The sequence below is a fragment of the Arvicola amphibius genome, chromosome 14 (genome assembly GCF_903992535.2).
Source record: "Arvicola amphibius chromosome 14, mArvAmp1.2, whole genome shotgun sequence".
Classification (NCBI taxonomy): Eukaryota; Metazoa; Chordata; class Mammalia; order Rodentia; family Cricetidae; genus Arvicola; species Arvicola amphibius.
In genome coordinates, this window is record NC_052060.1 from 42,119,018 (window position 1) to 42,145,728 (window position 26,711).

At 43.3% G+C, this 26,711-nt stretch overlaps 1 protein-coding gene across 1 annotated transcript in view; it reads left to right on the top strand.

The window, feature by feature from the left end:
- Positions 1-7,883: 7,883 nt before the first annotated feature.
- Positions 7,884-26,711, top strand: part of Slc9b2 (solute carrier family 9 member B2) — a 31,255-nt gene continuing 12,427 nt past the window's right edge. The window contains exons 1-9 of the mRNA XM_038311721.1: positions 7,884-8,017; positions 9,000-9,180; positions 12,232-12,402; positions 14,380-14,522; positions 15,251-15,378; positions 16,509-16,684; positions 20,276-20,382; positions 21,107-21,256; positions 24,095-24,203. Coding sequence (XP_038167649.1) covers positions 7,928-8,017; positions 9,000-9,180; positions 12,232-12,402; positions 14,380-14,522; positions 15,251-15,378; positions 16,509-16,684; positions 20,276-20,382; positions 21,107-21,256; positions 24,095-24,203 — 1,255 coding nt within the window. The 5' untranslated portion in view covers positions 7,884-7,927. The remainder of the gene's footprint in view (positions 8,018-8,999; positions 9,181-12,231; positions 12,403-14,379; positions 14,523-15,250; positions 15,379-16,508; positions 16,685-20,275; positions 20,383-21,106; positions 21,257-24,094; positions 24,204-26,711) is intronic.

Consider the following 26,711-nt stretch of genomic DNA (forward strand, 5'->3'; position numbering starts at 1 on the left):
GAGAATGGAAATTTTTGCAAGTTTTAGAAATGAGATTATTTTAGGAAAAAAAATCATTTCATTGCCTCCGAGAAAGGGTACTGGATGGAGCCTAGGTTCATTCCAAGGATGGGCCAGAAAAGTCACCCATGATTTCTGTCTGGCTTAGAAACTTATTTGATGCACTTGCATCCCCGAAACCCAAGATTGAACCGAGCATTTGCTCAAGAAGTGAAACCAGGTAAGGGATGGGAGCAATTCTCCTTTGAAAAGGGCGTGTCTTTCTGACTGGGACCACTTCACCCCCTTAACCCTAGTGTTTAAAAATCTATCTTAAAATATAACAAATTTCAACTCTGCTTTAAAAGAAAAGGAGAAAAGTAGGAAAGGAAGACGCCAAACTGGAAATCAGAAATAGAAAATAAACGGCCGCTGGGAGGGTTCCAGTGTAAAAACAGCCACAGCAAGAGGCTAACAGAGATAAACCAAGGCTTCACCCCGCCATTTGTCACCTGCGTCTCCACAGTCCCTGAGAAGACAGGGAGAGTCCTGGAGGCGGCGTGGGATTACAGAATTTAGGAGATTCGGGAACAGTGAGTGAGCCAGGCTGCTGGCGCCCAGCCCTGTGAGGAAGGGGGGAGAAGAGGATTCGGGCAAGCAGACCGGGTTGTTCCTCAGGCTGAGCTCACAGAGCCCAGAATCCGTGCGCCCCGCCCTGCGCCGCGCCCCTCGACCTCCCGGTTATCCGCAGCCTCCGAGCTTCCCCGCCGTATCCGCAGACCCAGGCTCGGTACCCAGGCAACGGCAGCGGCAGCCGGGTGGCCCGTGTTAGAGACTACAGGCAATGATGTGAGTAGCACACGCGTAAGTGTGTGCGCGTGTGCTTGTGTGTGTATGCGCGCGCGCGTGTGTGTGTACGCGCTCGCGCGCATGTATTTGGTGTCTTTGTGTTACTGTCATTAGGTAATTTGAGCTGGGTTTTTCCTTTTTTTTTTTTTAGTTTTTTTTTTGTTTTTTTTTTTTTTGTTTTTTTTTTTTAGTTTTTTAGTTTTTTACTGGGTAGTACTTCAGGGATCCGAGGATAATCAGGTCTGGACACGACCGCATTATGCCTGCTTGAAGCACTTGCCAGGCCATCAGATTCTTGTCTCATTCTTGCTCCAGACTCGGGTGAAACTGATTTCACCAAAACATTAATGGCAAGAAGCTTTAGCCTCCCGGCAAAAAACAACATCAGCAGACCGAATGCAGCTGGTGTCTGGCACAGGTCTACTCCCTCTGAAATGCAACCCACTCCACCCCCATCCCAACCCCGCCCAACGCCTTAGCAGTTACTGCTGCTGCCCAGGCATCTCCCTGGATGCTGGCCTGCTGTTGTTTCCCTCCAAGTCATGAATGAAGAGTTTCGGTTCAGTAGACACCTACAGGTCTTCTCTGAGCCAAACAGGCACGGGGACAGGAGATACAACTAACTGTGTTTCCCCCTACAGGAGTTCAAAACCCAACTGTGAGATCAGAGTATACCTAAACCAGAAGTTAGGCCCTCAGCATCCACGATGCACTGGGGATGTAGGCAAAGAGTCAGCCTTCTATTGCTGTGATAAAACAGCAGGACCAAAAGCAACCTGGGGAGGAAAGGGTTTATTTCATCTTACTGACTCACAGTCCATCACGAAGGGAGTTTAGCGTAGAAATTCAAGGCAAGAACTGAATAGTGCTTACTGACTTGCTGGCTATGGCTTCCTCGGTGTGCCTTTTTATAGATCCCGGGACCCACAGTGGCCTGGGCCGTCCAGTCAATCATTACTTAAGAAAATATCCCACACACTTAGCTACAGGCCAATCTGATGGGGGCTTTTTCTCAACTGAGATTCCCTCTTCCCAGATGATCTTAGCTTACAGCAAGGTGACAGAAAGCTGGCCATCCCAGTGACTAGGGCGTGTTGTGTATTTTCTGGCATAAGAAGTCGTTAGGGAAGCCAGGCGGTGGTGGCACACGCCTTTAATCCCAGCAGTCGGGAGGCAGAGGCAGGCGGATCTCTGAGTTCGAGGCCAGCCTGGTCTACAAGAGCTAGTGCCAGGACAGGCTCTAGAAACTACAGGGAAACCCTGTCTCAAAAAAAAATAAATAAAAATAAAAATAAAATAAAAAGAAGTCGTTAGGGTAAAAACCCCTTCAATTATATTCTCAACAACTTTGGAGTGCCCACAGAAAGCATTAAGAATGAGCCAGATGTAGCTGTACATGGCAATTAATCCCAGGAGGTAGGTGGATCTATGTGAGTTCAAGGCCAACCTGGTAGATATTCTATATAGTGAGTTTCAGGACAGCCAGAGCTATGTAAGTAGACCATGTCTCAAAATAAAATAAAATAAAATAATAAGCAAGAAGTGTTAGTGATAGCGACTCAGGCCTGCGAAGTTTATATGTGAATGTGGAAGCTGACACTCATGTGCTTCTTGCACGTATTCTTGTCCAGGAGACAGTGCAAAACTAAAAGCCTTCTGCAGACTTCCTTCCAGTTGACTTTGTGTATAGATCTAGAGTTTAGCGAGTAGATGATAGCATGCCTGAGTCTTCAAAGGTGGGGCAAGACCGTCTCCTTGCTATTTTTCCAATGCTTTCTATGGGCAAGGAAGGCCCTGGTGATGACAGTATCAGTCTTCAGAACTGCTGGTGGTGGGGCTTCTGCGCCCGGAGACTCTCAGACTCAATCATACCATGTTAAATCCTCAACCTCGTAGCTGAGGAGGCAGTGGGAGAAGTGAGGGAGTCGCGGTAGAGTAGGTCTGTCATCCTTCAGGAGACTGAGGCAGTAGAGTCACAGTCTGAGGCCAGTCTAGGCGACATAGTGACAGCCGGCTTCAAAAGTTAGTTGAGGGAGGTGGTTGAATTGTCACAGTCACTTTTCTATTGCTATGAGAATACACAACGACGTAGGAAACTCAGAGAAGAAAGAGGCTTGGGGGCACTTACAGTGTTGATCATCATGGCAATGGGCAGGTGGGCAGGTCCTGGAGCAGCAACTGAGCTAAAACACACCAAAGGGTAGAAAGACACTCTGGGAATGCTGTGCACTTTTGAAACCTCAAAGTCAGCTCTTAGCAACGCACCTCCTCCAACAAGGCCACACCTCCCTTCACAGTTCTACCAACTGGAGCCCCAGTAAGCAAATACACGAACTTAGGGAGTCCATTCGTGTCCAGACTACCACAAATATATTCTTGTTCCATGCAGATCGCATCCAAATCCCAGCTTCTCTAGTGACGGCTACTGTGCTGTTCTTGACTTTCACATACCCCGTGGGAACTCCTGCCAGTGGCGAAAATAGAACATTTCTTATTTTTTGTATTATTTCTTTTCAAATAGAACATTTCTTAATGGTCAGTTGCCAGGGTTCTGGGGTTCACCCTTGAGGGACCAGCCTAGATCCTGCTTTTCTAGCATACTTCAAAACTCTCGGGATTATCTAATTCTCTACGTAGCATATCTTTTTACTTAAACTACCTGGAGTGAGCCAGGTGGTGGTGGCACACACCTTTTATCCCGGCACTTGGGAGGTATAGGCAACCAGATCTTGGAATTCGAGGCCAGCCTGATCTACAGAGTGAGTTTCAGGACAGCCAGGGCTACACAGAGAAACCCTGTCTTGAAAAACCAAATGAAAGGAAAACAAAAACAAAAACAACAACAACAACAAAAAACAACCTGGAGTGATTTCTGTTATGTATATGGACACTTGAACCGTCTAAACCTAAACTCCTGTTGTTTTATTTATCCATTTTTGTTTCTCTTATATGGGACGTGAAGCTATGGGCGGAGGCCATTTCCTGGAAGCTCTCACATTTTTGTGCCCCCTATATCCTAGGGGACACGGTGCTTAGAATTCCCATCGGGGACTTTCACTTCACTCAGAAAACTTTCTCCTACAACTTCTTTGTCTGGAACGATCTGTTCTGTCACTTCTAAATGAAGTAATGTTTCAGGGCGGGAGTCCAGCATCTCCTGACTCCCCCAGTGATTTGACCACTGATTAGCAAGGAGCTCGGTGGTGTTTCAACACTGCTTCTCAGGGGAAGTTCTCAGAGCTGGTTCTGTAGCAAGTTAACCTGTTGTAGTTGCTAAAATGTGTCCGCGATAGTAACAGCGTTTATTTTTTTTGTCAAACTCCCTTGAAAATAACAGAATTCCCTTTATCCCACAGAGCATGATGGTCCAGGTTTTATCCAGTAGCCCAGTGATCTCAGGGCTCTAGATTGCTGTCTGTGATTAGTTAAGTTTGACTTTTTTCTCCATGAATTCCAAAACACGTGATCAACCAAAGCTTTCCTGGAACACAAATGGACACTTAAAGACAAAAGTTAAATTTTTCCTTGGTATTTTTTTTTTACTAAGAAGAAATATATTAATCCATTGGCATGAATCCTTCATAGACCCAGACCAAAATCTGAAAAAGAGTAATGTTATAGAGACTGATTTAGACAAGCCCTGATTCTAATCCTAGAGCCACACAAATAACCCACTGTCTGTAAGCAGAGACTGCTCTTTCGTTTCCCAGCTGCCCAGACCCGAATAATCACACAGAAAATGCATAAATTACAACACTGTTTGGCCTATTAGCTTAGGTTTCTTATTAACTAACTCTTACATCTTAAATTAACTCATTTCTATTAACCTATGTAACATGACGAGGCTGTGACCTATCAGTAAGGTTCCAGTGTCTGTCTCCTTTGGCAGCTACATGGTGTCCCTCTGACTCTGCCTTCTTTCTCTCTATATCTCTTCCAGCCCCTGGCTCTATTCTGCCTGTCATAGGTCGAAGCAACTTCTTTATTTACCAATGGTAATAAAACATATTCAGAGCATACAAAGGGGAATACCACATCAACTGTCAAATCTGAACGAATGGCTTTTAGATATGAAGTAAGCCATATTTATAACACACAAACCACCCAAATCTAAAAATAAGATGTTAAATTTGCAATTAAAAATTTTTCCTGAGCCGGTCGGTGGTGGCGCATGCCTTTAATCCCAGCACTCGGGAGGCAGAGGCAGGCGGATCTCTGTGAGTTCGAGACCAGCCTGGTCTACAGAGCTAGTTCCAGGACAGGCTCTAGAAACTACAGGGAAACTCTGTCTCGAAAAAACCAAAAAAAAAAAAAAATTTCCTGTTTGAAGGAAGATAGATTAATGAGAAGCAAAAATTGGTCCCTCCTTATTTTGGTATCATTTTCTTACATTTATATATCATTATAATATTCCTATTACATCTGAAGAGTCAACAAAATCACTGAGGTAAGGAACCAAATAGGGTAAGCGTTGCTTTCCTTTGTTGGCTAGGCTTCATGTGGTCGACACACCTAGCTCTCTCAGAGAAGGTCATTCTTGCAAAGGGAAACATTCTTAGTCATTTCAGGAATTCTCGGGGAAAGTTTTAACCTCCTCTGTGTCCTGGTCTGGATTCCTCACTGTTGAGTAGGGGACCTTTTAATATGTGAGCCTTACATTAAAGTTGATAAGCAGAACCCAAAACTAGAATATTTGTTCTACATAAAAACTTCCTATGGGAAGTATGATGGCACCCTGTGGAGGGTCAGGCATGTGGTTGCTGAATGCAACACTAGCCGGCTTGAACGACAGAAGGGAGAGCTTCCTCAAAACAAACAAGGAAAAACAAACAAAAGATATTATATGAATCTGAGAACCTACTGGTTTAACACTTGAACAGGTGAACAGCAAACGTCGGAGACTGTCAATACTGCAATCTTTGTAGAATGCTTAATGAGCAGCCGTGGTGATGAACTCTTAAATGTATACAACAGAGTATTCCAGCAGCCAGTCCATTCATGCTACTATAACAAAATGCTACAAGCTGGTTCATGTATTATGTAGTAGTAGATACTCATTCCTCACAGTTTTAGAGGCAGGACGTTCCAAGGTTGTGATTCTTAGAGATTTGGTGTCTGGTAAGAGCTTGTTCTCAGTTTGCAAGCCAGTATCTTCTTACTACATCCTCATCCTCACTTGGAGAGATGGAGGAGCAATGCCGCCTGACATTGCAGAATGGGAAGAGCTGCTGCTTCAGCCTCTTTTACACACACACACACACACACACACACACACACACACACACACACACACTCTTGAGACGGGTCTATATACCCCTGGCTGTCCTGGAACTCTCTATGTAGACTAGGCTGGTACTGAACTCACAGAGCTTTGCTGGTCTCTGCCTCCTGTTGGGATTAAAGACGTGTTCTAGCAGGATGTGTTGGCTCACACCTTTTCTCCCAGTACTGGAGGCAGAGGCAGGAGAATCTCTGAGTTCGAAACCAGCCTGGACTACAGAGTGAGTTCTAGGACAGCCATCGCTACACAGAGAAACCGCCTCTCAAAACAAACAAACAAAATAGGTGTATGCCACTATGCCTGGTCCTCCAACCTCTTTTTAAAGAGCACTAGTCCATTCAAGAGAGTGGATCAATTCATAAAAGGAACTTAATCCCTTCCTAGGAATCTACACCACTTACTGATATCCCTTTTGGTTTAAGTTCCCAAATATGAACTTTTGAGAAGTAGATGCACTACAGATGGTATCCATCAATATATGTAAATTCTCAATAAGATTCCCCATTAAACATTAGCCTAAGCATATCACAGGCAGGAAATGCCATGCTTAATCTTGATTGTCAACCGTTGGATTGATGATTACCTAGGAGAGTAGACAATGGGGGTCTAACCGAATGAGCTGATCCATCACTTGATGGGTCATAAAATTATACCATTATTAGTAGGTAGTTAAAATATGCTCTCCACACTCAAGCTGGCCAGAGTCCCTTCACACACAATTTAAAGCAAACTCTTAAAAGGAAAGAAAACGACCAGTTTCTGTGCACGCAGAGCCCGCTCAGCAGTCTTGAATTCATAGGAGGAGCATGTTTTACTTGTCATTTGCAGCTTTGTGGCAGGAAGTAATTAACGTTAAGCATTTAGATTGTTCTCAAAATTAAGCTTCAGAATGGAAGGAAGTCTTGTTTAGCAAAGACCTGACGTTATGGGAAGGTAAATTTATAGAGACTTTCAGAGTCTGCTTCACTTGCCTTAGAGAAGGACAAGGATGTGGCGGGTTCCCTGTCACCTGCCCTATTTGTTCTATTTGTTGGATTTAAGGGTTTTCTTTCATTTGAGGTCACATTTCTGTCTCAGAAAGTCCCAAAAACTGCTGGAAAAGATCACTAAGCACTTCCTCACCTGCTCTGAAAACCACGAAAACGGAAAATGATCTCAAATTACAGCAAGTAGAATTACGTTACCCCCCAAAATCTCAGAATATATACATGAAAACTATTGTGACCAAGGCAAACTGTATAATTGTCTCTTCTCTGAAGTTTTAAAATTGCACAGATTCTCTTCTAAACGTACTCAAAGTTTTACATGGGGAAATCTCACTGCGCAAGTCATAACAACCCAGAAACGCAGACAAGGCAGGAATAAGAGACTCTTGTCTCTCAGGAGATGGTGGGATGGGGATAGGGTTCCGCTGGTGACTCATTCCTGTGGCCAACCCTGGAAAGTTACCTGAGCACTCGTTGATTGTGGAGTCAGCCCATTAGCTAGGGCAACCTGTGTGTTTCAAAACACAAGCCTCAAGGGATGTTGGGAAAGGAATTAAGATGTGATAGATCAACAAGGGTTTATTTCAAGAGCAGCCAAAAACTCGATAAGAATGCAGATAAATACGTTGGACTCAAAGAAAGGGCCAACCATGGAAAGGTGAGAGCATTCTGACTTAGCATGGGTCCACCCTCCGAGTTCCAAAGGCAAGAGAGAAGGGAATTTAGTCATCTCTTTCCAATGGTCTTCAGTTACTGCTGTGTCTATGATGTGTCTCCTTCAATCCAGACCTTGTTCCTCATCCCTGAATCATCGTCTTTGAAATTATAAGACATGGAGGATGAAGATAAGACAGTTGGATGTCAGGACTCAAAGCCATCCACTGGGACCAGTCACACAGCTTCTGAGCATCAAGGACCACAGGTAGGACCACTAATCAAAGGCAGGAAACCCCAGCTGTTCCCCTAAGCACACTACTAAGCTGAGAGAATGGTTTCTCCTCACTCTTTACCAGTCAACTAAAGATTCTCCCAGAAGGGCCAGGTGACACACTCCTAGAAAGCCAGCATTCGGAAGAGTAATGCAGAAACACTATGAGTATGCAGTCTCCTGAGTTACCTAGTGAGACCCTGTCTTGAAAGAAAGAAGAAAGAGAGAGAGAGAGAGAGAGAGAGAGAGAGAGAGAGAGAAAGAGAGAGAGAGAGAGAGAGAGGAAGGAGGGAGGAAGGGAGGGAGGGAGGGAAGGAGGGAGGGAGAAAGAACGAAAGGGAGAGAGAAAGAAAGTAGGAAAGAAAGAGAGAAAGGGAGGAAGGAAGAAGAGAGTGAAAGGAGAGAGAGAGAGAGAGAGAGAGAGAGAGAGAGAGAGAGATCTTCCTCATGTTAAATTTCCATGATCACATAGACCAGAGTATATAATGTCTATCAGTTTTCCACCTAAGGTCATTAGTAGCTGTCCCTACCTGAGGTTGGCAAAATAGCCTGTGTGTTCCTGGCCTAAGCCCTAGAAGGATTTTGTGTGCTTGCCTTCCTTGCTCTTTTCCACTCTCCCTCCCTTCCTCCCTCCTCTCCTTTCTTGAATCTCTTTGGTATATTCGCCTGCTATCGTCTTGAATTATGTCTTAACTAGACCAATTTTGGGGCCTAGTATTGTACAATGTAACTTTATGTTTATGTGACTCAAGCATTTAAAACTCTAAAAATAGGGACAGACCCATTGTTAAATATTCTTCAGTGCTTCCTGTTCTAAGCACTAGCTGACTTATTGGCAATAAAGTTGTGTGTTTCTTTATAAGGTATTAGCCTAGATTTTAATAAGGGCAATTTTATTTGAAATGTGATAAGCTAATAGCTAAAAGATGCATGAAGCATAGCTTTAAAGATTTAAATTTTTTTGTTTTAAATACAGGAAGAGAGAGCCATGAACCTCAAAGGGGTAGATGGGAATGAGCCAACAGAAGACAGTAACCTGCTGAACAGTGGTGAGAATAAGCTCCCGGAATTGGCAACAGAATCCGGTCACTTGCAGAATCTGAGACGAATACTGGCTTGCCCTCCACATGGCTCGCTGGGCAAAGTGATAACACACGGTGCGTATACAGCAGGGATGAGCTCAGAACATCAAAGATAAAGTCAGGGTGAGAGCTTCCGAAGCCACGTGGTTCAAAGGACAGGGAGAAACATCCTTCTTCCTTAGTTAAAGCTACTGGATGAGACAGCTGGCAGTGGTTACGACTCCGCTCCACACGGTCACTGGGGGTGGGGGTGGGGGTGTGAAAAACTCCATCATCTCAAAGTGTGGTTTCAAAGGTGGCTGTGGACACCATGTTTGAGCCAGTACACTTTGGAGTCAAAAGAGCAGGGATTAGAGAACATTTTCCATATCTGAATAATTTCACACAATCGCTGTAAGGCTCGGATGAGAGCACTGTTCGCAAACGTCTGAGTACCGGGGAAGCATTATGTAACTGCTGATACCGTCACAGCAATAGCGGTGTGACGAGTGTTGAGCAAGCAGGGATCATTTTATGCCTCTAATCAAATCCTGTCATTTTACAAGTAAGAATCTTGGTTTGCAATTGCACCAGTTCTTCGTAGATTTTGAGGAGTTTGGGGGGAGGAGATTGTTTTCGATATTGTTTTAGTTGAGATATATTGGTCTTTTAGTTTATGAAGGTAACCTAAAATATGTTAGAAATCTGATGAATGTATACATGTTCATAATCACTGGTACAATTTTTTTTTGTTCACAAAGGAAGAAAGGGAGGGAAAGAGTGTATGTGCATGTACATGCATGCACTTCCACGGTGTGTGTGAACTGTGCGATAATACAAGAAAGAAGGGGTGGAAAACTTTCTATAAAAGCAAATTTTATAGCAAATTTGGAAACTGTTGAGAAATGAAAACATGATTGCACTACATTGTTTCCTGAACACCAAGACTCAGTTCTCAATTCCTAGTTCCCTTGACCTTGCTGTGTATGAGAGAGAATGTGTGTGCATGTGTGTGCGTGTGCGTGTGTGTGTGTGTGTGTGTGTGTGTGTGTTGCTTTGTTTCAACAAATGTTATGTGTCTAGCTCAGCACTCACTATCCTCTTGTCTCAGTCGCTCTAGTGCTGAGGTTGGAGGCCTGCAGCACCCACCCCGCCTGAGCTAAGATTTTGGAACTGCACTTTAGAAGGGAGCTCTCACAGAGATGTCCATCATCTTCATGCAGGACAGTGGAAACGAATATAATATGTTATGCTTTGGGCGGTGTATGTTTTTACTGGAAAAGTAAGATTCTGAACCACTGTGGGAAAACTAGGTCTCAAAATATAACAAGCTGAAGATACCTCTTCTCTCTTTTGTATGCTTTTTTTAAACTTTTAGCACTGAAAATATGAAAATATCTAGTTAAAAAAATTATAATAAAAACAGATACTGTTTGCCTGCGGAATATGTAAAATGAGCAATGTGATTTGAGAACTCATTTTGTGTCATTATATGCTTTCATATGTGCATGTATATTCCCGTGTGTGGGCGCATGTGTGTGTGTATGCACTTGGTGCGTGTGTGTGGAGGCCAGAGGTTGGTATTGGACCTTCCTTCCTCCCTCTCCCTTACATAGTGAAGCTGGTACCTCTCTCTTTGGGTGACTTGGCTCCTGGGACCCTGACTAGGGACTGACCTAACTGGGGTGGCAAGGGAATGAAAAGACAGATGCACAGAAAAGCTGGCATCAGGTGGGCTGGGCTCTCTGATAGAGAAGCGGCTGCAGCACCTGGGAGGCTCAGCATGTTTATTATCTCCAGCTGAACACAGAAGAGGGCTTACTGCGCACAGATCAGCAAGGAGTCAGGGTTATTACATATAGCTGAACAAGGAGACAGGTTTAGCTAACTTCAGTGGGAGAAGACTGAAGGGGCTTGCTTGGGCCCAGAGCTCACTGATCTGCCTAGTCTAGCTAGGTTGTCATAGCAACATTAGAACTTACCTGCTAGGAATCCCAACGTTCCTCACACTTGCATGGCGAGCACTTTACCCACTGAGCTCTCTCTCCAGCCTGAGAACTCTTTTTTAAATTTAGAATTGTTCCAGAACCATTCCTGGAGAGTGAGGGTTCCCAGTAGATAAGCATGTGCAAACTGTTTTCCTATGTTTCTGCTTCTGAGGTTGATGGCTCTGTTCTGTCTCTGCTCCTGCATCATTTAACACACATAAACTCTTCTTGGGAAGTACTTATTACATCAAAGCTATGTTTTCCCAAAATCATCCATGACAAATAAATTGACTGTCTAAGCCTGATTTAGAGATACCTTATAAATATACACAGAAGTAACATTTACAAGTGTATCTCAGGAGCTGGGAATAACAGGAGAGTTAGAAGAGAAAACAATCTTAGCATGGAAAAATGAAAACTCCTAACTCTGTGAAATTACTGAAAAGTTCAGCTTATTCCTTAACAAAGTCAGACTTGCTAACAGCTGGCCAATCATTCTACCAGTAACATTTTCTGGAATTGTTAGCTTGTATACTCTATTGAAAAATACTGAAAGTACCTTAGATATTTCACTGAAGTAGTAGCTTACATCTCTGAAAAAAAAAGTTGATGTTTTAGAGAAAGAGGCGTTTGTTTGGTCACTGGGTTAATTTTCTTTCTTGTCTTGTGATAGCATAGCCATGGGTCATGTTCTTTACATCTGTTAAGTGTGATAATTCTGAGCAAACGTTGACGGTAAAAGAAGAAATAATGGTTAATATTTAATTCCAGGAGAACTAAACGCTGGAGTATAGCTGGAGTGCAAATAGTCTCAGGTTCCTACTAAGAGGGCAAAGACAGTGATTGTTCTCTGGAATACCGGTTGTTCCTGTGTTGCATGGCAGTGGTTCCTTCTGGCATTGTGGAGGAAGACGGGGCTGGGAACGGGTGTGCTGACAGGCGCTGCCAAGCCCCTGGCCCTTCGCTGGATGGTTATTATCTCACTGTTTGCACCGCTGTGTCCTTTATAACTCATGGTTATAAGCATTTGCGTATGGAGTCAATGCTTATTCAAAATTAACTTCAGAATACAACTAAGTGTGCATATAACAATTAGTTTTCCTGATGTTTTGGGTTTATTTTGTGGGTTTTTTTAAAAAAAAATTATGCTTTTCTTTAGGTACCATGGTGGTTCTTCTATGGGCTGTGGTTTGGTCAGTCACCGGCCCTGAGTGTCTTCCTGGAGGAAATCTGTTTGGAATCCTAACCCTGTTCTATTGTGCTGTCGCTGGAGGGAAAGTTTTTGGACTTATTAGGTTACCGACATTGCCTCCTCTGCCTCCTCTTCTTGGTGAGTGTGCAATGCTTCCTGATTTCCTCAAAGCAAGTGATAGCGTTAAAAACCCTCTGGAAGGTTTTGGGAAATAAAAGAATGAACTATTTCTGTATCTGCTGTCCTGGAGACGAAAGCCAAATTTTAATTTAAAAAATTGTGTGTGTGTGTGTGTGTGTGTGTGTGTGAACAGTTTTACGGGGTCAGTTCTCTCCTTTCATCTTTATGTGGGTTCTGGGGACCAAACTCATGTCTCCAGTCTTTCGAGGCAGACACGTTACCAGCTAAGCCATCTCTCTGGCTCCAATCGTTAAAGAAGTTTTTTGAGCCAGCTGTTCAATGTGGTGATTTTTTAATTAATTAATATGAATTTACAATTAAATAGTTCACATGTAAAAAGAAGAGGGATGATTGCTCCAAATGCATCGCTTCCTCGCTCTTTTTACTATATTTCCTCTTATCTAAGCTCTTGAGGTTATGGCTATGCCATTTAATGGTGTGCCTCTGCCTGTTTTCTCTGAACTCCATAAACAGTAACTTCAGGTGCACACACTAAAATCAGCTACGCTAGACGTGTCTGTGATGCAGAAATCCATAAATGCCGCAAAGCGGGGATTGTTAAATTTGTTTTGTTTTGTTTTGTTTTGTTTTTTTTGAGACAGGGTTTCTCCATGTAGTGCTGGCTGTCCTGGAACTCAGAGATCTGCTTGCATCTGCCTCCCAAGTGCTGGGAATAAAGGGATGTGCCACCGTGCCTGATTACAGGCATGAATGACCTTTCACTCCTCAGTGATGTGTTAGTTTTGGCTTCACATGTGTGTGTGACCTCCTAACATTACCTCTTCTATAAATAGGGTGGCCTAAATAGTTCTGGGTGTGCACAGCACAGATTGGACTTGGTGGGTATAAAAATAAACATAAATAAACTTAATAACCATAAATAAACAGGTACTACAGGCCTCTCCATGGTTCTAGAAAGACCAGGGCAACAGAATTCAGAACTCAGGTTTGTTTGTTTTTGTCTAGACTGAATGTCAGTGGTGAGAAATGACAGTTACATGTTAAATAGTGTCTGTATCATGTCACAGTTTGTCTCTGTTTCTGTACAGTGTCCTTCCTTTAGTAAACGTGTTTATCAGTGGGAAGTGTGGTTCTTATGCACACAGTGAAGATGTACAGCAGAACAGGTGTGGAGAGCAGAGACCTCAGGGTCTTTGATAGAGGGATTTTTCCTTTCATATGTACTTGTGGCCTAAATGTGGGCAGAACTCCCTTCAGTTCCCTTAGGAATTCCCTTACAAGGTTCAGTTACACTTAGCTACCCGCGGCTCCTGGAATGTTAAACTTCTTATGCCTCGAAATATCCACTCTCTGTCCCATGTGCCAGGCCCTTCACCGTCCCTCCACCCCTGCTCTGGGCCCCCTTACTTCCCTGTCTTTTCTCAGTAATGGTACCCAGTAAATGGTAAACAGCAAATAAAGGAGGAGACACTATCTAGCACGGCAGGGCCGGCCCGGTTGCCCTAACTGTTTTCCAAGCCTTTACAAAGAGTGTTACATCTCTCTGACAGACCGTCTCCTGTGAAGGAGAAGTAGAATCTGTGTGACTACTTATTGATAGCTCAGGTAACCTGACATTACCAATAATTTTAGGAGCTGTTTGCCCTCAGGGATGACCGAACTGACATTGAATTAAAGCATCTTATTTGGGATTTGATCATTATTCCTTCGAAACATTACACTTTGTGTGTCCCTTCTGTACCCAATTATTCTGACAATATTAATTATTCTAATCATCTTTACATATGAAGTCTTTCTTTGACCCTTTTATTTATTATATTTTTTTAAAAAAAATTGTGAGTTTAACTTCATTCCATCCAAAGACTAAGCATAGGGAAAACTAGACCGTAGTCCCTGCCGTGTGTAGAATGGTGATGGAGAAAAGGACTCCTTGTCTGAAAACGTAACTAGCTCTATTTGACTGATCCATTCAAGGAATGCTGCTTGCTGGGTTTCTCTTGAGAAATGTCCCAGTCATCAGTGAAAATGTCCGGATCCAGCACAAGTGGTCCTCTTCTTTGAGAAGCATAGCCCTTTCTGTCATCTTGGTTCGTGCTGGCCTTGGTCTGGACCCAAAGGTATGGAGTGTGAATTTCTAGCTATTGAATAGTAAATATGTCCTGCTGGCATTCTTCTTGCAAGCATTTATAATATTAAGCTCCAGGAAATGAATGGACAGTGCACATGACAGGCTCAGGAAGAGGCAGGAGCTTTCTCACGGGAGGGCCATTGTACTCCGGCCCTGGCCTCATAGGAGTCCAGATGTTCCCGGACTATGTTGTGAAGGAACTGGTGTAAGACACAGACATAAGCCATAGGAGAGGTAATGCTCCTGGGGAGCAGTGTGTCATGCCTAATACATTGCATAGGGCTAGTTACATAGACGCAAGGAGCTTTCTTGCTAATGGAACGAGTCTTAAGCATGCTTTTTAACCCATATACCTTTGAATGTGCAGTTTGGAGACAAACATCCTCATCTGGCCTCTTTCTGGGGCTGTGAGCCACAAGTCAAATGGATAGTCAGATAGTATATGGGTTGTAAACACAGACCGTGAAGTCATCTCTGTGACTGTAAAACTTGTGCCTTCCTAAATGATGACATCTATAAAGAGGACCAGCAGTTGCCTATTGCAGGCTATCTGTGAGGACTGGGTACTCTGTCTCCCAACCGTGCAGATTGTAGAAATACCTGCTGAATAAAACGAGCTGGAAAGACACGACGGCCAACCCTGGCTGAGCAAGCGTTGGCGATAATGCTGTCCACATGGTGCAGGAACACACGAGTGTGTCCACTCTTATTTTTCAGGCACTGAAGAAACTGAAGGGGGTGTGTGTGCGCCTGGCCATGGGTCCCTGCATCGTGGAGGCGTGTACTTCTGCCCTTCTTGCACACTTCCTGATGGGTTTGCCTTGGCAGTGGGGCTTCATACTGGGGTAATGATTTTTTTTTCTTTTTCTATGAAAATATTGAGGGGCATTTGGAACTTCCTGGTTCCATTTAAGAGTTTGTAAAATAACATCTCCTGAAGAGAACCATAACATACATCATCAACACTCCAGCCTAGTCTGGACAGTCTAGCTTTAGGATAGAGTTTGCGTCTCTGTAGTAACGAACTCAATAGTGACTGCAGTCAGATGAGCTACTGAAGAAGTTGTTTGGGGTTTTGTTTTTGTTTCTCACGATGCCCAATTCCAAGCCTGGGAGTTAGCTGCTGGCTCCCAACTCAGAGCCTCCATAAATGGTTTGAAACACTAAGTGTTCCTTCTGCCGCCAGACATGGCGACCTGATGGCTTCTCTGTGTCCTGTTTTCACATCCAGTGGGTGAGAGCCACGAGACACGTACACGTGAAGAGGATATAGCGGCAATTTGGTGTTTACCTATAGGCAAGAGGAAATTCCTACCTGTCAGAAGTAGGCCTCGGGGGCTGTTGCCTGGATTCCAGCCCCAGCTCTGTGATTTCCAGTTATCCAGTCTCTCTGTGCCTCGATGGCCTTGCGTGTATCTGTTTCTCAGTGTTACAGTGCAGAAATGAGTTAATACGTATGAGGTCCTCACAGTGGCTGTCCAGAGCATAGTGAGTGTGTAAAACACTTCCCAGCCTTACACCTGCCCCGTCCTCAAAGCTCATAGCCCCCCTTCAAATCTGTTGTCTTATTTCACATTTCAAGATCTAACTGAAGCCCTGTTGCAATATATATATATATATGTATTTAATTTATATATTAAATATATATATGTATATATATGTATTTAATTTATATATTAAAGCACCTACTTTGTCCTAACTCCATTACTGACTCAATATCTCTCATGATGCATACATTTTAGGCAACCTAGGTCATTGTAAGCAGATTGCCCATGAATATGCTTCAAAGAGCAGTGTCCTATAGAGCTTTCTGTGTACCTGTTTCTGGTTTGGTGTTTCTGAACTGTTTGAGAGACTACAGTCATCCGAAGTCAATCCTTTAAAGGCACAGAAGAAAGAGGCATTGTTACGAATCCTGAGGTGGTCATCGCGAGCAGTTTCCTTCGGCCACAGCGTTTGATACCCGGCTGCTCAGTTTTGTCCTAGGTGCTGTGTCTCCTGCTGTCGTGGTGCCTTCCATGCTCCTTTTGCAAGAAGGAGGCTACGGGGTTGAAAAAGGCGTCCCTACTTTGCTCATGGCCGCTGGCAGCTTTGATGACATTTTGGCCATCACTGGCTTCAACACATGTCTGGGTGTGGCCTTTTCCACAGGTAATCCCACCTGTCAGGAGCTTGGCTGTTCTCTTGCTCTGCAGAGATAGAGTTAAAGTTTTTAAAGTAGGGTATGATTGCTTAAGGCAATGCCTATGTGGTAGGGGGTTCTTCTCCAGAGCCATCACTAAGGGGAAGCTTCCTGTCTTCCCCCTGTTAGGTGAGTACAAGAGAGGCAGATAACAAGGCTGACAAGGAGCTGTTTCTTCAAAGGAGTGGTCTAGGAAAGTTTAGGTGTAGAAACCACAAAAACATGAGGAGATTTTGTCATACATAAGGCACACATAAGGACACAGTCTGGGTGGGGCTGGGAGGAACAGTAAGGTCTAAATAGGAGCATTTCTGGTCCTCCTGCCTTCAGCCTTTGTCAGTCCATTGTAAATTAGTTTCCATACGGTTTTACAATTTTATGTTCTCGTTCTATAACTAATGAATCCTCCCTGCTTCCCTAGGAAGAAGTGCTCATAGATAATTGTCTTTAGTTTACTATACAAATGTAGGCAAACGTAAATTCCCACAGTTTCCCTTGTGTGAACCTTTGAAACATTTCTCAGCCTCAGCTTTGTAGCAGCGTTACCCAGGGAGCTTTCATTTTCTTTCTTTCTTTGTGTTAACATAGACATCACCTTAGGCCAATTAAAACAGTCGCCCTTGGGAATGGAAGCCGGTGTAGCCATGGCTAGGAACCATGGCTTCAAATCAACAGGGTTGCCTTGGGGTCACAGAGGAGGCAAGAAGAACGAACAGTGGACAGCAATTATTAGAGGAGCTTGCTTTGAGCTTTCTTTCCATAGCTCAAGAATCTTCTCTGCTGACTGTGTTGTGTCACCTCCACTGGCTCCAAGGCCTGCTCACAGCAGTTTTGAATTTGAACCTAGATTTCCTGATTTGTTTGTTTGAAACAGTGTTTTGCCATACAGGAAACTGAAAGCACTGGTTACATTCTAGATTCTAGAGTATATTCTTTCTTCCTTTTATTTCTGTTTGTTTGTTCCTTTTTTTGTTTTGTTTTTTGAGACAGGGTTTTCCTATGTAGCCCTGGTTGTCCTGAAACTTGCTCTGTAGACCAGGCTGGCCTCAAACTCAGAGATCTGCCTGCTTCTGCCTCCTGAGTGCTGAGGTTAACAGCGTGCACCACCACCGCGCAGCAGATAGTACAGTCTTTCTTGAAACAGCTGGAGCATGATGCATCACAGATGGGCTTTTGGTTTTGTTTCTAGAAGATAGAGCTGGGAACGGAACCTAGAGCCTTGCTCATGTCAGGCAAGTGTTCCGCTCACCCAGATCCCCCGCACGTTCAGCAGGGCACCTTTGACAAGCACACTGTTCACCTTCCATAAAAGCTGTCTTTGCCGAGTAAAATTATGTAAGTTTGTGTATATATGAGAAATGTTTATTGCAGCAACAAGAAACCATGGTGATTTGTTGATACCTTTTGTCTCAAGACAGCTGAAAAATGGCTTTATGAGCTGGAGAGATGGCTCTGGGTTTAAGAGCACTTGCCATTCTTGCAAAGGATCCAGGTTCACATCCCGGCATCCGCATGCATGATGGCTCAGAAGCATCTGTAACTTCAGTTCTGGGGGATTTGCCACCCTCTTTAGGAAGGCACACATGTGGCATGCAGACAAAATACTCACAGGTATAAAATAAACATGAAAAGAAAAATGTCCTTTGAGTAAAAAAAAAAAGAAAGAAAAACGACATAAAAAATTAAAGAAAACTCCTAGGTATGGTGAAGGAAAACATTTATTATAGATATGTGGGAGGGCATAGCCAGAGGCAGACACATGTGAGAGTCCAGAATGAACATGACCAGGCTGAGCTGTGTCATGTGGGGAGAGGGGGAGGGGAGACAGAGGGAGACCAGGGGCAGGTCCTAGAGGGCGAAAGTACAATAAGTGGGGGAGGGAGTAACCAAAATAATTGGATTATTTAGGAAATGTCAGCCCAGTTTCCTGGGTTGCAGAGTTCAGGGTAAGGGGTAGTGTGTGCCAGCCACACCCTATGACAGGTAAGGACTAAGGGATGCTGGGAGAACCTGGCAGTCAGATCTGCTTTGATGTGTTAAGTAGGCACCTCAGCTGTTCGTTTGGGTTTGAAACCTAACAGCTTTATGTGGAGAAGAATTTTAACACCACTTTCTGTATGATGTGTTAATGTAGACTTTGAAAATGTAGTTTCCTGAACCCTGATTGCTATGGTGGAAAATAGGTTCCACTGCCCACTGCACTGTGATACCCTAAAGAGGTTAAGACACGAGCAAAGAAAAATCCTTCTCAGGGAAACTTCAAAAATAATTTATTTCAGGTTTATTTTTTTTATAATCATTGATCAGGTGTTTTACTTTATCAAATTTTTAAGTTACTTTGATCTATAGATTCAGCTCTTGTAACTTGAAAGCTCAACCACCTCTATCCCCCATTCATCTATGCGTAAAACACAGTGAACAAGTATTAAAACCTGAGAATCTCAAGAGAAGGACTAGTTCCATGACTTTTTGAGCCAAATTCAAAGCAAGCTTTAATTAACTACTGGCTAGGATGATCCTGGCTGTGGCCAGGATTGTTCCAGGCTTCCCAGGAGATGACAATGAGTTAAGTCACGATTTGCAAAACCCATAAGTCCACTGAATTTTTCATCTGGTCCAATTAGGGGCAAACATATATCCTGATGTACTTCCTGCCCATGTACCTCCCACCTACACGTGATCAAGCACATCTAGTGTGGTTGGGTCAAACAGACTTGTTTAGGGGAGTGAAAATACTGTTATCTTATCCTTGGATAAGTGGAGCTTACAGGTTAACTTAGGCCCTGACACTTGCAAGTTAACTTTGGCCCTTACACAAGCCTGCTCTGAATGATGACTTTTATCTTTTATAAGTTGGTAGGCTTAAGAAAACTATTAGGTAAGTAAACCTATGGAAAGTATCTAAGCCACACCTTATTCTGGTTTTGAAAGTCTTGTCCAACATTGTTTTTCCTTTCCTTAAAAGACAGAAGCAGTTTTTTGTTTTGTTTTGTTTTTTGTTTGTTTGTTTTGTTTTTTCAAGATAGGATTTCTCTGTATAGCCTTGGCTGTCCTGGGCTGTATACACCAGGCTGACATTGAACTCATGGATCCTTTTGCCTCTGCCTCCTGAGTGCTGAAACTAAAGGTGTGTGTCACGACACCTAGCTAGAAACATTTTAATAGATATTTAAAGTCATCTCTATTGAAAATGTGGAGAGTATAGGGCTGGAGAGATGGCTCAACAGTTAAGAGCACTGGCTGCTCTTCCAAAAGACCCAATTTTGATTCCCCCAGCACCCACATGGCAGCTCACAACTATCTGAAACTCCAGTGCCAGGAGATATAGGCCTTCTTCTGGCCTCTTTGGGCTCTGTATGCATGTGGTGTACAGACATACATCCTGGCAAAGCAGTCGCACATATAAAATAATAATTTTTTAAAATGTGGAGCCTAGGAACTGTCTGTAAGAACTCCCTTCTGCTTGGTTATATGATCTTGCTTGACGACATTAGACTGAAGTTTGTGGATTTGTGGATTTGGAGTCCTGGCTAAGCTTTTTCTTTCCATGTGTTTTTCAGGGTCTACAGTTTTTAACATCTTCAGGGGCATTTTGGAGGTCGTAATTGGCGTAGCTACTGGAATTTTTCTTGGGTTTTTTATACAATTCTTTCCAAGCAGTGACCAGGTAAAAGAAACAAACTGAGAGAACCGTGCTGCAAATTGTCAATGGAAGAGACTTCTAGAACACCCTCCTCAAAACTGGATGTGCAGGACATCGCTGAGGAAAGGGTCCCTTTTTTAAAAATTGCTGATTGCTCTGTTTTTGCCATGCCTGAGGCTGAGGACTACATACATGAGGGTCTAATGCTGCTCTGGAACTTCCTATACATAACTATGTACACTTATATAATTAATATAATATATAGTATATATGTATATATGATACATAATTTATATTATGTGCATTTCAAATTCATTGTAAAACAATATTAGTTACAAAATAATAGGATATGTACATTGTCAGTAGGTGTATAGTATTCAACTAAATCAAGATTTGTAGTAGATTTTTGTAGCCAGTTAGGTGCCCAAATACTTTAAATTCTAATGCTATCAAACAGTAAAAGACATCTCATTATACTGTAGTAAAACATCTCTCTTCAAGGTCAGCTTTCTTAATGAGAAAGCTTGCTTCCTTCAGATGTTAAACAAGCATACGGAAATACTATCTTTATAAAATTTACGTTATTTTGAAATTTCAGAACATTCATAGTGGCATTGGAAATTTGACTAAAGCAAGTGTTGTATGTAGAACATTCATTAGTTTCCATATAAATTCTAGGTATAGAATAATCCATCATTAAAAATTAGTTATTTGAAATAATCAACCTGACCAACTGTTTTTCCTCCAGGACAACCTTGTGTGGAAGCGAGCCTTCCTGGTCCTGGGCTTTGCTGTGTTAGCTGTGTTCAGCAGTGTGTATTTTGGCTTCCCAGGGTCTGGAGGACTGTGCACATTGGTCATGGCTTTCCTTGCAGGCATGAGATGGAGTGACAAGAAGGTAAGCTTTATTATAATTCCATTCACTTATGACTCTTTTTGATAATAATCTTTCTTTTCAGCTCTTTCTTTTTTTTATTTTTATTAAGATATATAATTCCTTGTTCCCATATCCACCCTTCCTATATCCCAACCATCCTATTCCCCCAAGCTCTTCCATCCTCCACTTCACACTTTTCTCTCCCCTCAGCTCTTTCTTAATGCTTATTAACAAACCTTCTTATCATAAGAGCCATTTTCTATATATACACCAAATGTATACCCACTGTCCATATACATACCAATATATGCCTTTTGTCCATACATACCAATCAATATATGACTTAATGTCTTTGCTTAAAGTATACTACAGTCATGATCATGACCCACCCCTATTCCTATATTGATGCAGGGCATTGTACAGATGCTGAACCACATTTAATGTGATCAGTTTCTTTTTTTTCCCTCCCTCCCTCCCTCCCTCCCTCCCTCCCTCCCTCCCTCCCTTCCTACCTTCCTTTTTGGTTTTTAAAGTTAGGGTTTCCCTCTGTGTTGCCCTGGCTGTCCTGGAACTCACTCTATAGACCAGGCTGGCCTTGAACTCAGAGATCTGCCTGCCTCGGCCTCCCAAGTGCTGGGATTAAAGGCATGTGCCAACACCACCCAATGTGACCAGCTTCTTACCAGTACATGCTATATTACTGTACGTCTATGTCACAATTGTCATTACTTCAATAAATGGACCCTTACACATACCATATTTCTTACACATACCATATTTCTTACACATACCATATTTCTTACACATACCATATTTCTTATACATACCATATTTCTTAGGTGCTTAGACGTTATCAATTCTAAAAGTCACTCTTGCACACTACTAAGAAAAAGGTTGGCAAACTATGATATAAAATCTAAACTTGAAAAGTGTTTTTAAAAATATCTTCAACAGAATACTGTGTGCTTTTTAGAATAAAGCCCTAAAAATAGGATTGCTCTAGGGAAGAGCATGCTTGCATATACATCGGGTCATATCAACTTGCTCGTGTATGCATTTGGTGGTATCGGCTTGTCCTTTTAGTAGGCTGAGCCAGTTTTCATTTCTAGGAATCTTTTATGAGAGGATTGGTTTCTGTCTTGGGGTATTTTACTAACCTGATAGGTGAGACATCTGTCCTGTTCTGATCTAATTTGTTTCTCCATGCATGAATTGGTCACCGTTTCATATGACGAAGAGGCAGTATCAAACAGCCTTTTCACAGTTAATGTGTGTGTGACACTTTAAAAACCAACTTTCCAGAACACTGACAGTGTTAAGTGTCTGTGTGTGTGTGTCTGTGTGTGTATGTGTGTATGTGTGTGTGTCTGTGTGTGTATGTGTGTGTGGGGTGTATGTGTGTATGTGTGTGTGTCTGTGTGTGTGTCTGTGTGGGGTGTGTGTGGGGTGTGTGTGTGGGGTGTGTGTGTGTGTGTGTATGTGTGTGTGTATGTGTGTGTGTGTGTGTGTGTGTGTGTGTGTGTGTGTGTGTGTGAAGTGCCCATACACGGGAGTGGAGGCCAGGGTTTCTGTCATTTTCCTCCGTCTCTCTCCACCTTGTTTTTGTTGCTTTGGTTTTTCTAGGCAGGGTTTCTCTGTGTTACAGTCCTAGCTGTCCTGGAACTAGCTCCTGTAGACCAGGCTGGCCTTGAACTCACAGAGCTCCGCCTGCCTCCCCCTCCCGAGTGCTGGGATTGGGTGGCATGTGCCATCACAGCCCAACTCCCCCTTGTTTTTGAGTAGGGTCTCTCCCTGAAGCTGGAACTCTGTCTGGCCAGAGAGCTCCAGCCGTCTGCCTGTCTCTACTTCCACTTCCTGCACTGAGGTTCGGGATGGCGGCCCCAGCTTTCCCATGGACACCGGGAACCTGAACTCAGGCCTTCGTGCTTGCACAGAGGCACTTTACCCGTCGAGCCATCCCCTTAGTGTAAACAGTTTAAGGTTTTGACACGTTATCAGACTTGGGTCTGGAATTGTATCCCTTCCTTGCCCTGCAGTGTAATCTAGTCTATATAATACAGAGATATAGATCTCCCGCTCTGATCTCAACTCCACATGTTACTAGGTGTGTGACCTTGCTGTAGTCCTCCCTCCCTCTTACCCTGTGAGTCCCAGGCATCAAACTCAGGCCTTCAAGCTGAGTGGCAAGTGTCCTTACTCTCTGAGCCGTCTCGCCAGTTCTGGCTTTTATCTTAGACAGTTTAAAGATCACAAACTAGGGCCTAGAGAGGTCATTCAACTGTTAGGAGCACTCGTGCCTCTTACAGAGGGCCCAGGTTTCATTCCCAGCTCATAACGCTGGATCTCCAGCTCCAGAGGATCTGACCCCGTTCTGATCTCTTCAAGTGCACATACATATATGCAGGTCAAACACTCACGCACATAAGACACTAAACCTCAAATTTAATAGAAATAATATCACAGAGAAAACTCATGACCTCGTCCTCTGTCAGCGGTATTGTTTGTGTGAATTATATTTGCATACTTACCCTAACTATGCAACATTGAACAACCTAAAATTACTAGTCTTTTTTGGGGGGGGCACAGGGTAGCATATCACATCCTGGTCTCAAATTTACTGTGTAATTAAGGCTAGTCTTGAACTCCCAATCTTCCTATCTTACAGAACTTGGAGTTCATCCATTTAACTTGATTGGCTACATTTGGCTAAGTTGCTGCGTGGCCACAGAGCTCCAGGGGTCTATCGATGCCTCTGATTTCTTACTTAAAGATCTCAAATCCCTATCTGAATTAATCAAATAATTCAATTTTTGGCATTTATAACTCTGCATAACCAAGTTTTCTTTGCTTCTCTTTTAGTCAGAGGTAGAAAAGATCATTGCAGTCACCTGGGATGTTTTCCAGCCCCTTCTGTTCGGCCTGATTGGAGCCGAGGTATCTATTGCATCTCTTAGACCAGAAACTGTTGGTAAGACTTTCTCAATGGTTCTTGTGTTAAATCTTTAAATCCTGGTTTAGAATACCTTCAGTGGGTGCTTGTTTACCATTGTCACGACTATATGAAGAATTAGCTATGATCTTTAGAGAAGCTAGCTAGAGAATAATGCTTGTTACTCTGAGTGAAAAATCAGGCCTACTCCTCCCCAGTAGAACTGGTTCATCTAGCCCAGTTCTGTCAAGAACTAGAATTTGAAAGGTACCAACCAGTTAATTCTGTAATGTGTCCTCGTGGATTGGAGATGCTGGTACTTGCTCTTTATTCTACATTCAGACCGCATTGCACTAAGACTGTCTGGATTGACAGCATGGCTGTACTTGCAATAATTAGCTAATTTGTAAATATTCCCTCTCCTTATATCCCAAATCAGGAAGCCTATTCCTTGCTCTCCCCTATGAATCACAAATATCTCCCTTTATTCTTACTCATCCTAAAAAGGAAATGTCTGTATAGATAGGTGTAGTGTCTGTGTGTGCATGCATGCGCACCCACTACTGAGGAGCACATGTAGGGCTTCAGGATCCAGTTCTCACTTTCCACCTTGTTGGAGCAGTCAGTCTTTCATGTTGTTGTTGTTGCTGCTGCTGCTGTCCCAGGCCTGAAAACTCCTCGGCCAAAAGCGTCTCCACCTCCCATCTTACCTGAGGATTGCAGGCATAACAAATGCATGCCACGGTAGCCGACTTTGTAAGCAAATTTTCAAGGACTGAACTTGGGACATCAGCCTTGAGGGACTAGCGCTTTTACACCATCTCCCTAGTCCTCTTTGAAATCAGTTAATATGCCGTCTACAGTTTCCTTCTCTTTAGAAGTTTCTGATAGTACACTGCTTTAAAAGATATCCTTTCTTTCTGATGAATACCAGACATAGGTGAAGTTTAATGACATTATGCTAAGTGAGATAAGACAGCCACACAAATGCCAATACTGTATCACTCCACTACTATGAGCAATATGTAACTAGAAACTAGGCATAGTAAAAATGGCATAAAGTAAAACTATGGTTTCCAGGGCTGGGGGCTGAGGGAAATAGGAAATTGCTGTTCAATCGGTATGCAATTTAAATTTTGCAAAAAGAAGTGATCTGGAGTTTGGTCCTGCAGTAATATGGATATACTTAAGGCTACTGACCCCACACTTCAAAGTGGTAAACACAGAGGATCCCTGAGATGACACAGCAGTTAAAGGCAATGGCTACACAAACCAGGACACCTGAGTTTAAGCCCGAGAATCTACATAATCTACATAAGCGTAGAAGGCAAGTGTAAAGGGGACTTACATGCCCCGCCCACTCCCTCTCCCATCCGCGGAGGCAAGCAGATCTTCCTTCAGCTTTCAGACTGAGTTTCCCTTCCTTTCCATCTCTCTCCCTTTTCCCCACTTCTCCCCTCCCCATCTCTCTTTATCTCTCTGCCTTTTTCTCTGTTCTCCCTTCTCCCCTTCTCCCTTTCCTTGTCCCCTCCATAACCCACTAAATAAATACCCACTTTCTCTGCATGGTGTGTCTAGTAGGTCACTGTCTCTCACCTACCTCGGGGCTCCCTGCGTAGGACTGGCTGCCTTCATGGCCCACAGTGGTCTCATGCCCACTGCAGCCACTCGGGGACCTGCAGCATTTCTGACACTGCGCCCCTCGGGGGACCACAATGTTTTTTTTTTTACCATATCAGCAAGCACCAACTCCACGAGATTGCCTTCTACATGTGTGACCTCTAAATGCACATTGTGGCACACATAGAGAGATTTTTTTAATGGGTAAAGGTGGTGCATGTTATTAATATTATTAAAATATACTGGAAATTGCAGACAGATAGATAGATGCTGTCTCCATTCCACTTACCCTCTCACCTGCCATACTGCCTCCTCTTCCCACTGCTGAACTTCTCAAGCCCAGTGACAGCCTTGGAGCCATCCTCGCCCACTCCATCCCCTTTCTCAGTACCTGTCCATCCGGCTTCTACTCCACCACACAGCCAACGGTGCTCATCACGATTGCCGAGCTAAACCGTCTTGGGTCACCTCTAACCAGTCCAAATCAGCTCGTTTGTATCTTGCGCTTCAGGCCGCAGAGGCTTGTGGAAATCTACTAACCAGGGAACTGCTGTCCAACAGCAGGCCGTGCTCCTTCCATCAAGACCCAAGCTGCAGGTTTGCAGCACAGCCTCTTATGCGTACACCCTGATCTTGAGAAAGAACTTTCTTCTTCCTGAGCTGCAGTCTCCAGTAGTCTGCTTGGATCTTTTCTTCAATACTAGTTGATAAGTATCTTGACTAATATGTCTAGTCTTATACTCCACGGAGAAGTCACAGCTACTTTAATGAAAAGATTGGACTATTTTTCGCTCATCTATACTTGCTTACTGACTTGTGTGCACTTGACTTAACCATACCACACGAACAAAGCGGTTTTTGTTTCTGACTTCTTCAAGCTTTGAGGCTGATCAGTCTATACAGATGAGATTGGGCGCGTTCAGGATG